Consider the following 12,231-nt stretch of genomic DNA (forward strand, 5'->3'; position numbering starts at 1 on the left):
TTACTAAGAGCTTTAGGGTTCTTACTCGAAGTTTGAGCATAATCAAAATCAACTTTCCGTTTGCTAGATACCCTCTTCGATTTTGCCATTGCGGGTGTCTTTGATGAGGATGATTTCTTATCAGAATTATTTGTTGAAGTCGCCCTAGTTTTCGCCATTCCAGAATTTGTGTCTACCTAAAATCAAAGAAATAGGAGAGATTTGAAAAGTGGGATTGGGGAGTTGTTTGTGGAGTTATTTATGCAGTAATTTTCGGAGATATTCTTGGAAGAATCTATTTCAAATGTTTACATGCAATCGGCAATTAGAAGAGAGAGGTTACCATTTATGATAATGACTTTTTTCTAATTTGAAAATCTATAATTGCTAACTAAAATCCTAAAATTCAAATAAATTAAAAGGGCCCCGTAAATCTCAATTCTCATTTTTGAGGCCGTATTATTCTAATTAAAATGGTCAAAGTCCGTAACTACTCTAATTTTCTCAGGATTAAATTTGTCCAAGTCAAACTCCATTAACGGCCCTATTAGACGTGAGGGCTTTTTTGTCTCTGATTAAAAACGTTAGGCGTTATATAGACCTTACATAGCATGAGAAATAGTAAAAATAGTAAATAATAGGAATTAATTATTTGCTGAAAGAAATCTTAATAGTAATTAATTCCACTTACCCTTCCTCTGAGGTTCAACAAATACAAGTACAAATTGTAAGGCTCTATACTATATAATGCATTACAAAAGATCTCCATGTCCTTCAATGATCAAACTTAACTTTGATGCATCTCAGCAGTGAAAATCTCTAAATGCAGCGCGGTAGGCGGTGCAGCTCTGTCAAAGCAGCATTGGCTAAATCAGTTAGGGGTGAACCTTTGAGTTCCATAACAGCAGCTTCAACCCTTGAAATATCAGCTACAGATATCGACAATATCATTGCATGCAACAGGTAGTGCCTGCAAGAATAACCGAGACCATGCAGCATCCGCCGCAAAACAATGGGGGCCACGCCACCCGACTCGAGGATTGAACTAACCTTGGGAAGGTTAGTTAGGAATCCAGTTGTAGCTTCCCTTGGAGCTGCCTTGAGCAACAGTACTACACATTCCGAAGCTATATCTGCAACATTTGAGTCGGAGGACCCACTCAACTCCAGCAACACACCTAGATTGCTACCCAGGTCCATTATATCCCTTACGCAATACTGATGATCAGAAGAAGTATCATCATTTAAGAGTCCCGGTTCTTGTCTGTATGATAATCCTCTATCACTGCCAACAGAACAAACAAGGAAGGCCCTACACAGTCCGAGAGTTGGCTCAAGAAAATCTTCCATATCTTTTGCGTACACAAACTCCAAAAAGTTTCCAACCCTCCTGACTACTTTCAGCTGCGTAAGTAACTTAGATTCCATTTCAGGAGCAGATGCCAAAGCCAGGCATAGCTTAACATTATTTACATTGGCACTTGATAAATCCCCCAGAAATAACTCAAAACATCGAGAGACCGTCTTCAGATGTATAATGTCCGAAATTTTGATGTAATCAAACTCGATGAGCATCACAAGAAGCTTTTGTGCATACATGGGAATGGGATCTTCATCTTCAATCAGTGCTGGGTAGAGAGGTAGGAAATGATTATTAGATATTGACTTCAAAGCTTCTGATCTCTGCTCGTTCTCAAAAGTTTCATTCAATAAGATGATCATCACATCAAACAGTATTTTCAGGCATAGAAATCTGGCATCACCATCCTTATTGCCCTTGTATAGGACAGCCAAACTTGGAAGAATTTCACCAATGAAGATATCAGGGCTTTCAAGAATTAAGACAGGCTCCTCTGCAACCGATTCAACAACTTGAAGAAGGGTTATCTGGAAGTCATCTCTTCCCTGAAGGATAAACAAAAAAATTTATAGCAAGTTTTTCCAGTACTCAAACACGGTTGCCTTTCCAAGAAGAAAATATCATCTAGACAGTAAAATTTTTGGTTGTTATAAAAGGACAAATTTCATCTTCTCAACTCCCAAACCAAACTAAGTCTACTCTTAAACTAAACACATGCTCACTGACCTCTTCAGAAATTCTTTCACATATTTTCAGATATGTGATGCTTGTTTCTTGCCCAAGCATTTCACAAAAGATAAATGCACTATTTGGATAAGATAGTCCAAGCTTGATATAGCAATGAGCAAGATGTAAAACCAGTTGATTAGGGAAACTGACTATGTGCGACATGACATCAAATTGTCAACTATACAGGCCTTATACTAGCAATTTCATACCCTAAATTGTTTTCCACCAAAGATGACTCGAGAATCTACAGGTAGTACGTGTATAAGCATGTTTTTAACTAGCGAATAGGATGGGATCTCCAGCTATGACTTAATTTTAGAAGTTATAATATTTTAAAATGCAGTCCAAAATAGCCAATAAATAATACAGCAAATACCGCAGATGAATTAAAAACAATACCCACCTGAAATGATGTTTCCACAACCTTGATCAAATTTGCCAATTGCTGCAGAACTTGATTATTCACCACTCTGCGTTTAAAAGAGGAGCTTCCAAGAAGATGAAGAACGACAGGAAACAAATGAATGTTTGTCTTTAGCGCAATCCGGTTGGTATTAGCAGAGATCTGACCATGTCGCCTTCCTCCCATCAATTGCTGAATATCTGTAGTAATGACATCCAATAAGCTTGGTATAGTAGAGGCCACAATTCGCACAAATGCATCTAAGCACTGCTGCAAGTAGCTGTCTTTCTCTTTTGCCAGCCTGTCCACTGCAGAAAGTAATCTTGGATTGCAAAAGAAGTGTGGTAGCCATCTCCTACCATTCTTGCAAAGAAGAGCCATAAAAAGCAGCGCCTTTCCCTTCAAAATTTCACTACCATGTTCCGTGAGAGACAAAAGGCTCCCAATCAGATTTTTATCCTCTGCCAAAGGTAAAAGATGGCGCCCAATATTAGTGATCATATGGCTTCCGAGCATGGCCATGTTTAAGAGGTTCAAACTTATTTGATGCTCGCGGGGACTGCCCTTAATAAGAGTAGATGCTATATCTTTAAAAGATAACTTTTCTATAACAGATTGGATGGTAGGGGGGTTGAACCGAGCCAACCGAACCAAACATGATCCTGCAGAAAGCCTCATGCTCTCTTGTTTCCCTGTTGCTCTATATATATAGCACAGGTTTTTGATCAAATCTGAGCTGGTGACACGAGCTGTCCAGTGCTCCCCTTGACTGCAAATATTTTCAATTGTCCGCAGTGCATAAAGTTGAGTTATATCATCTTCCCCTTTACGTAGGACAGATGAGACCAATGAAATCAAAGAGTTTGGAACCTGTAACAAGTTGAGAGATATTTTTAGAAGCAAAGCAAATCAGGGAGAAAAAAGAGTGTAGAGGACTTTATGCTGCCTTACCAGCAACAATTCCTCTCAAATTACTTTACTCTTGAAATTCAGCAAATATAAAGATTATCATAAATAGCATATCAGCAATTATTAAACAGACACATGAAAACCAATCAAATGTAACTGACACATAAATATGAAAGTTACGGTATTAAGATGAAAATGCAACCTGCCAACCACATGTAGAACGGCTATCCTTTGATGGAGATTCTTGCGGATTGTTTTCTCTAGTCTGGTCACTCTGGGTAGAAATGTAAAACAGCAACTCACCTAAAGCAGCCATTGAAAATCTTCTAACTTTTTCCAGCTTGTCCCTGAGGCCATCAGTAAGGGACCCTAAAATTCCAGAATTTGCCAAATCATCTTCGATAAAAGTAGAATGGCGAATCAACAAGCCAATTAGCGAAGCAAGTTGAACACGCAAAGCGGAAGTCTTGGACAGTCGGAGCATTTTAACAAGTATAAGCATTATTGGCCCATTTGTCAGAATATTAGCTGCATCAGATTGGCTACTCAACATCTCTAGGTATCTAATTAGATTTTGCTTCTCACCAATACTTGTGTTCCCATTAAAAACAGATATAATTCTGCTATTGACTGTATCCAGCTGTTCCTTAGACATTTTGACAAAATCAGATGGTTGCAGCGCCTCAAATGGAAGAGAATGAACTATTTCCAATGCTTTATCAGCTTTTCTGCTTGGCATCACGGGTCTGACAGAAAGATCAGATGGGTGCCAAAGGACCTCCGAAAGATTATTGGATGACTTTGAAGAGACAGCTTCACTGGCTGACCCTGAGCCTTCTTTAGCTCTCTGAGTTTTGACCTGAGGACTGGCACTTAGTGCACTTGCTGCCATGTCAACATGCTCTAAATATGAGTCCTGATCATTTGTTCTTGATTCATCTGTGGCGGGTGTGCTAACCATAGGTGAGGTTTCTAGTTGATGTTGGTTACTATCCGACTCTTCAGGTATAATTGTGGAGCCAGGGGTTTCAGATCCATCAGGTTCATCATGTGTGTCATCTTCTGTGTTCTCATTGAAATCCAGTTCCATATCCGTGTTCTCGATTTTAACCTCAGAATCATTTTCAGAGCTGTTAGGCATGGGCCTCCTATAATTTTCCTTCTCATTTTCCTTCTGCAGATTTGATTTTGCTATTCTCGATAGCCTAAGGAGATTGACACCCCTATTAGCACCAGAAGGACCCCTCTGTTTGTCCTCAACTACTCTGCCACTGGCCTTTGGTTGAATTTTTCGGCTACTTGGTGTACTCTTTACTGGTGTCTCATGCCTGATTACCTTATCATGCTTTGGAGTCCCTTTTGCATCTTTTTCACGATGTTTAGGAGGGGTTTTATTTTGTAATGATCTGTCTCCATTAAGTTCTATGAGACATGGCTTCGCATGAAGTTCTATCATATCATCAAAAGCAGGTTGAAGAGGTAAGGGAACAGTGGCAAATTTAGTTCTCCAGAAAGCATGCCCACAGAGCTCATCCCAATGTATTCTTTCAGCTGGATCTTTCACCAAAAGAGAATTTATTAGGTTAGCAAAAGGACGGCTTGGATTTCCAGGTAGTGGTGGTGTTGGATCTGAAAGGATAGATTTCACAAGCTGTGTGAACTCTCTGCCCACGAATGGGGGTACTCCTGCATAGCACTCATAAAGTGCACAACCTAGAGCCCAGAAATCAGATGCATATGAATGAACACCTCCGTCCTCAAAGAGCTCTGGAGCCATATAACAGGGTGTACCACGTTTTGCTTGGGGTAACTAACAAATTACACAAGTGAAGTTATTTCTGTTAATAACTATAAGCATAAAGTTAAATTAATAATTTGAAATTATGATGCCAAATTACATCGTGTATACATGGTATGTTATATGATATGCTGCAACAGTTAGAGCCAACTCACCATAGAAGAAGAAGTTTTAGATATTTCACTCAATTTTCTTGCCAACCCAAAATCACATAGCTGCATTCCACATGCATCAGAAAGTTTTACACATTAAAAACATTACACTAACTTGATCCCCTTAAGATCAGTAAAATAAGTATTCACCTTAATACGTCCATTCTCATCCAAGAGAATGTTTGATGGTTTTAAATCACAGTAGATGATTCCCTTAGAATGTAAATACCTGAAAAAGCTTCCATGTCAGAATAAAAGTTGAAGATAGAAAACTTCACCATGCGTCAGGTAGAAAGTTGAACAAAAAACACATGTAGCATTTCTTACTGCAGAGCTCTAACTAAATCGCGGGCAAGATCATGAATTGAGTCTTCAGGTAACTTACTGTCCTGCAATGCATCAGATGTTCTTAGCTACGAGTCCTTATCTTAGTTACAATACATGAAAATCTAGAGAAAAATCTTAAGGTGGAGACCAGAAATGTGAAATTTTCCTAAAATCTGAGTTGCTAATACCTGCCGTAATAGCGTCATGAGATCTCCACCAACGCAGTATTCCAAAACTAACCACAAGTGAGCAGAAGTTTCGTACCTAATACATTCACCAGTAAGACAGGAACACGATTGGATTAAAAAAAAGCTAATAAGAAAAGAGTATTTAAATCTGAGTTTCAAGAACCAGCATTAGAATTACAGTAAGAAATTATAAGCAAGCCTTACCATGAGCAAAATTTTAAAATATTCGGATTATCTAAAGAATGAAGAATCCTGACCTGCAAATAATGTCAACAAAAAGGCAACAAGATTTAAATAAAGTAAGGATAAGTTACATCCAGCAAAACCATTTAAGAGTGTTTCAATACAAGTCATGAGTGCTTTCATTTTCTTTCAAAAAAAAAACAATTCAAAGAAAATAATGAATCTTCCAAACATAAAAAAACTGACACAATAGAATCCAACTCGCAAGCATGGCCTAAAAAAATAGACGTAATATTAAAATTTCGAAGCTCCAAGTTCAAACGTTCCCGGTTATATTAAAAACAATGAGAAAAGAAGTACTCCAAATTTGAACCATTGAATTGTTCTAATCACTTATAAATGCAATATTACAGCTTATACAACACTTCAACTACACATATAAACCTAATCAAATGATCAATTAAACAAATCAAAATTATGAATTTCACCAGAATCGCAGCATAATCAGAAATTAGGGCAAAATGAACTCACTTCCTGAAGAACCTTGGTCTTTTGAGACTTATCTACACTCTTAACAGCAAAATATTCAATAGTCTTCTTCTTTCTCCCTTTATAAACAGTCTGCAGACACAAAATACACAAGAAATTGAATTGAAGAAATGGAGAGAAATGTAGAGTTAGGTTGAACTGACATACCGAGTACTTGCCACGGCCAATGGCTTCGTAGATGTGGAAATGGTTCATGTTGCTTAAGGATTTTCTCTCATTAGGGTTCGGGTTTGAATAAAACGGTAAGATCAGGCTGCCGTTTTGAGTGCTCGATTCAGATAGAAGAACAGAGCTATGATTTAGAATAGAAGTAAGAAAGTGAAATGGGAGTGGGCGGGAATTTGATTCAAAATCAAAAGGAACACAGGGAGAATGCCCCTTCTAAACTTGTGATAAGGCCCCTATAATCCAATTTATATTTTTTTAACAACTAACCTCAAATATTTTTATTTTTGACCAAATAACACCATAATTATATTTTTAAAATACATAATATATAAATCAGAGGTGAAAGATATAAAAAAGTAATTAGATACTTCCCTAATTGTTGCGATATAATTATCCTAAATCTATTTTTTGAAACCGAAATATAAATTATGGAGTTATTTGCCCCAAATATGAAGAGTTTATGGGTTAATTGCTTAAAAATATATAAACTGAGCTAGATGACCATGTATCACAAATTCAAAGGGTGCGTTGACATTTTATTTAAATCAAAACCATGTCTCGTTTAAAGCTAAGCTTGTGTCCAACCACAATTATTGACTACCACCGTGTACAACATTTTTATGGTTTTTACATAAATACCTAAATTTTGTAAAAAATGATCCACGTGACTGGTTAATTTATATATTAATTAAATTTATTATTAGTTATATTAATTTATTTAATTTATTTTATTTATAATTAATGTCGAATTAATTAGAATTTTTATTAAAAGTAAATAAAATACTTCAAATTTTTAATTTTTAAAATTAATTAACGTTAATAACATTTATTTATGATCTATTATATCAATTAAATTTATTATATTATACCAATGTATTTTAGATGAATTTTTTTAGAGTATACTATTTTATATTTTATTTTCAACTTTTATTTTCAGACATAATTAAAAGTCGTATTTTTTTTTTTGACCAAAAAAACTTTTTTCTTTTAATTTCTAAAATATATTTTTTCACTTTTTACCAATTTATGCTCTTTTTATAGATTTTTTCTGGAGATTATTTTTGGTGTTTTTTAATATTATTTTTTAGTGGACTATAGTGTTTTATAGTGTATTTATGATGTTTTTAGTTTAATTATAGTGTTTTGATAGTGTATTTATGATATTTTTAATGTAATTATAGTGTTTTAATAATGTATCTATGGTGTATATATAGTATATCTATAGTCTTTTGTAGTATTTTTTTTTATAATGTATACCATAAAAACACTGCAAATACATCATAAACAACGTAAATACACCAGAAAAATATAGATACACTAGAAAAACACCATAAATGCACTATATATACACCAGAAATACACTATAGCGTAAATACACTATTAAAACACTACAAATAAACCATACACCAATTTACTTTTCCAAAATCAGTAGCATTAAATTAAAATAACAAATCTATTAATAAGAGAAAGACAAAATAATTATATGAACAATATAAGAATTTTATAAACAAAAAAGTAATAGATCTACAATAATCTCTTAACAAAAAGCCTAAAAATATTACAAAAAAAACTAAAAACGATATCGAGGAACCCATATCGAAAGAAACATAGTGACGAGAAAATCAATGGAACAATCGCTGCGATGAGAAATTCACCGGAAAAAACGAGACAACGAGAGACACGATGAGAAATCCACTGAAAGACGTGCGACATCAAGATGAAAAAAAAAGCGATGTGGGGCGGAGGTAGATGTGTACGGCGGATATAGACGAACAGAAAGAAAGTTGAGAGAAGTGGAGAGAGAGAGAGGAGAGAAAAATTTGAGAGGAATAAACTAGAGAGAAAAGAGAGAAGTGCGGCTATGTTTGTGTGTGTGTGAAAAATGATCTAAAATGAGTGTAAGTCTTCTATATATAGTAGAGTATTGTAGAAACCTATTTTCGGACAGATAAAAAATCATAAGGAACTGAAGCGTCCAATGCTGATTTCCAGAGAAATTCGTCCGGGTAACGAGTTATCGATTTGTTCGCTAGAATTTAGGCAAGCGCAATCAGTGCATAGTTGCGAACTTGAAGGGTTAAAATATAATTAGTCGTGAATAGCCCATAAAAATCCAAAGAAATTGTAGTCAAATTCCAAAATTTTGACTAATTGCAATATTTTAGAAGTTTATGGGCCAATTTGCAAGTTTAACAAACTAAAATTGACCATACTCAAACCCATCAGCCCCTATGAGACTTTTAAAACATTTTCGGGCACCAAAAATAACTTTTAGATGTGTTTTACTTAGCCATCAAGTCTTAATACGGGATTTACTCTTTTTAATGTAGATTTTCCAAATCCGAACTCCTTCATTAATTATCTCCTTAATCTTAATTAAAATTAAAAAAGATAGAATAGTAATTTAACATTAACCTAACCCTAAAAACCCTAGGTCACCTTATGTCACTATAAATACAGCTACTAATCAGCTTAGCTAGGGACCGGAAAATTGACTAAAAATCAAAACCAGAAAAAGCACAAACCCTAGTAAAAAGACCTTAGTTTGCCCCCCTACACACACTCAAATCATTCAATTTTAGTCATTAAAACTAAGTTGAAACGTTCTAATCAATCAAGTACGAGCTATACGCGCAGATTCAAAGCTGGATTCCGCATCCAATTCGCTAGTAAACGAGCAAAGGACTCATAATGATATTGCTGAGGACCCCTAATAATCTACTGTCCTTTTTATGCCATGTTAATCATATTTGCTGAATTTTTATGTATTAGAATGCATGTTAGTCTATTTTCATTGATTTTGTCATAATTGTCAAATTTGGTGTTCTTGGTTAAATTGTTATACAAACTGAAAAGAAGCATGTTAATCGGATGTTTTGATGTGTTTTGTATGCCGTATCCAGATTTCAATTGGTTATAATACTTAGAATGCATGCTATAATGGTTTTATGCTTGTTTGCCAAAGATGTGCTCTTGCTCAAATTGCTATAAAATCAGCTGTTTAAGTGTCTTAATTCAATTTTAAACACTTTAAAATAATCACAGTACGTGTTATTTGCATCCCATGTTCGTTTTATGCGCTTTGAGTGTTTTTACATGAAAAGCCGAGCTAAACGACGAAAAGACGAAGCTTCTGCCCTAGCCGCTGAGGCCGGCGCCGCCAGTGCACAGTGCCGCCGCCGACACTGTGTGTGGCGCCGTCACCCTACTTTTTCCCTCCTCCAAAACCGATTCCAGATCCTTCCAAACTCGATATGATCCTTTTTTTTATTTCTGGGCTCGTTTGAGCTCGGAATTACGCCTAGTTTGAATATATATGTATTTTGTGTTGTAATGGGCGTGTCCCTTTGTATTTCCGGACTCGAAGCCTAGTCAACCAAGTCCATAAGCCTAGCTAGATCCAGGGCGACTAGTTGTTTGGGTTAAGTTCCCGCTTCTTACTATTTTTGTTTGATTCTTCTTGACATATTTCTTGCTTATGAAACATGGATCTAACTTTTGACTGGTGATTCCTTTATTTTATGAACATCATACTAATAAGTGAGTATTTACTTCTATGGGTTGTGACTAAATTTTTCATGCATGCAATCTCTTCTGGGTTGTGACTAATTTATTCTTTCTGATTCATGTATGTTTGGTATTGGATCTGTTTCTCATGGATCTAACTTTGAGCAACGATTCATTTGACTTCAGATTAAAAAAAGGTGGGTGTATGTATTTTTAATTATTCCATGAACTTCTGTATTTGATTGTTTCTAATTCATATTTCTTTTATGATTTTTGAGAAAACAAGTGGTGGAATCGTTTATCTCATTCTGTCTGGTGGAATTGGAAATCAATTGTCTGATTGCATGCTTTCTAGTGGAAGCAAAAATTGATCCCTTTTTTCTATTGAACCCAAAAGCTCCCAGTCTCTGAAATTTGACCCCTTTCTTGTTGATATGCATCCTCTTAATGGCAACAAATTCAACGGTAAGCTTTATTCTGTGTAGTTTGCATTTTATTTTAAGTTTCAAATGTTGTATACCTATCTTTCATTTTAGATACTAACTGTGTTTTCTTGTTCTTTGCAGATGCCCACAGTTCATAAAGTTGGGACTGAGAGCAATGGTGCTCCCAGTCCTACTCCTGCTGGTGTTGGTGCGTCGTTGATGGTTGAGGGCACAAATGGCCCTCAACATGTGCCTGCTGCAGAGGGAATTCCCCAAATAAGAAAGAGGATGCAAATGACAAGTAGGTATCTTGTCTGGGATCATTTTGAAAGGGTTTGTGATGAAAATAGTAAAGTCTTAAATGCTAAATGTTTGTATTGTGCTAGACTTTATAATTGTCACTCTAAACTGAATGGGACCTCTACTTTAAGTGCACACATGCTTGGATGTCTTAAAAAACCCACATAGTAAATAGACTAGGCAAACTTTATTAATAATAATTCGTGTTGTTAATCCTTTAAATGATGTTGATTATAATATTGTTGTGGGAGCCTGTAAATTTAGTCAAGATGTTGTTAGGGATATTGTATGCTATATGATCATTGTTGATGAACTTCCCGTTAGGTTTGTTGAGGGGATAAAGTTTAAAAGACTAATAAACACTGCCTGTCCAAGGCTTATCATACCCTATAGGTGGATTGTGACTTGGGACTGCTTTAAAATGTATGCAGTGAAGAGGTTAAATTTGAAAGTTCTTTTCAAGAATCATAGTCAAAGGGTTAGTATAACGGCTGATATGTGGACTAGTATTCAGAGAATCAATTACATGAGTGTTACTTGCCATTGGGTTAATGATTTCTGGGTGTTGCATAAACGTATCATAGCTTTTATGCCTATAACTGGCCACAAGGGTGAATACATATCTAAGTCTTTAGAGAATTGTTTAGTTGATTGGGGTCTTAAACTGTATTTACTATCACTATGGATAATGTTAGCAGCAATGATACAACAGTTTCTGCCTTTAGGAAAAAATTACTACAATGGAGGACTGGGATAGTTAAGGGAAAGTATTTGCATAGGAAATGTATTGCACACATTTTAAATCTGGTTATGAGTGATATTTTGAAAGATTTGAATGTTTCTGTTAAGAAAGTGAGAGCCTGTGTTAGATATATCATAAATAGTCCTACTAGGTTGAGAAAATTTAAAGAGGCTATTGAGTTTGGTCGCATTGAAATAAAAAAGTGTTTATGTCTTGATGTGCCTACTTGTTGGAATTCAACCTTTTCGATGCTTAATATTGTTTGCTTGTTTGAAAAGGCTTTTGAAAAGTATGATGAGGATGAGTCTTCTTCTAGAATTGATTTGAATCAAAGTGTACCTGATGCCATTGACTGGGAAATGGTTAAAAAGTTTGTTGATTGTCTATCTCACTTTTACTTTGTCACTTTACGCATTTCTGGTACTTTGGATGTCACTGCTGATATACAATTCTAAGAAATGTGTGATTTAAATGTAGTGTTGTGTGATATGGTTGGGAGTGATGATAATGAG

The 12,231-nt window shown here is 35.5% G+C and overlaps 1 protein-coding gene across 1 annotated transcript; it reads right to left on the minus strand.

Annotated features, from left to right (window-relative positions):
• Window positions 1-598: 598 nt before the first annotated feature.
• LOC126668817 (serine/threonine-protein kinase RUNKEL) lies at window positions 599-6,959 on the minus strand. Its single transcript, XM_050362009.2, has 10 exons — window positions 6,725-6,959; window positions 6,560-6,649; window positions 6,050-6,102; window positions 5,846-5,921; window positions 5,658-5,719; window positions 5,481-5,559; window positions 5,334-5,393; window positions 3,583-5,190; window positions 2,472-3,341; window positions 599-1,884 (listed from the first exon to the last, which is right to left on the minus strand). Exons 1-10 carry the CDS (start codon window positions 6,770-6,772, stop codon window positions 799-801), a joined length of 4,032 nt encoding a protein of 1,343 aa, XP_050217966.1. The 5' UTR covers window positions 6,773-6,959; the 3' UTR covers window positions 599-798.
• Window positions 6,960-12,231: the final 5,272 nt, after the last annotated feature.

The sequence above is a fragment of the Mercurialis annua genome, linkage group LG2 (genome assembly GCF_937616625.2).
Source record: "Mercurialis annua linkage group LG2, ddMerAnnu1.2, whole genome shotgun sequence".
In the NCBI taxonomy this organism is placed as follows: Eukaryota; Viridiplantae; Streptophyta; class Magnoliopsida; order Malpighiales; family Euphorbiaceae; genus Mercurialis; species Mercurialis annua.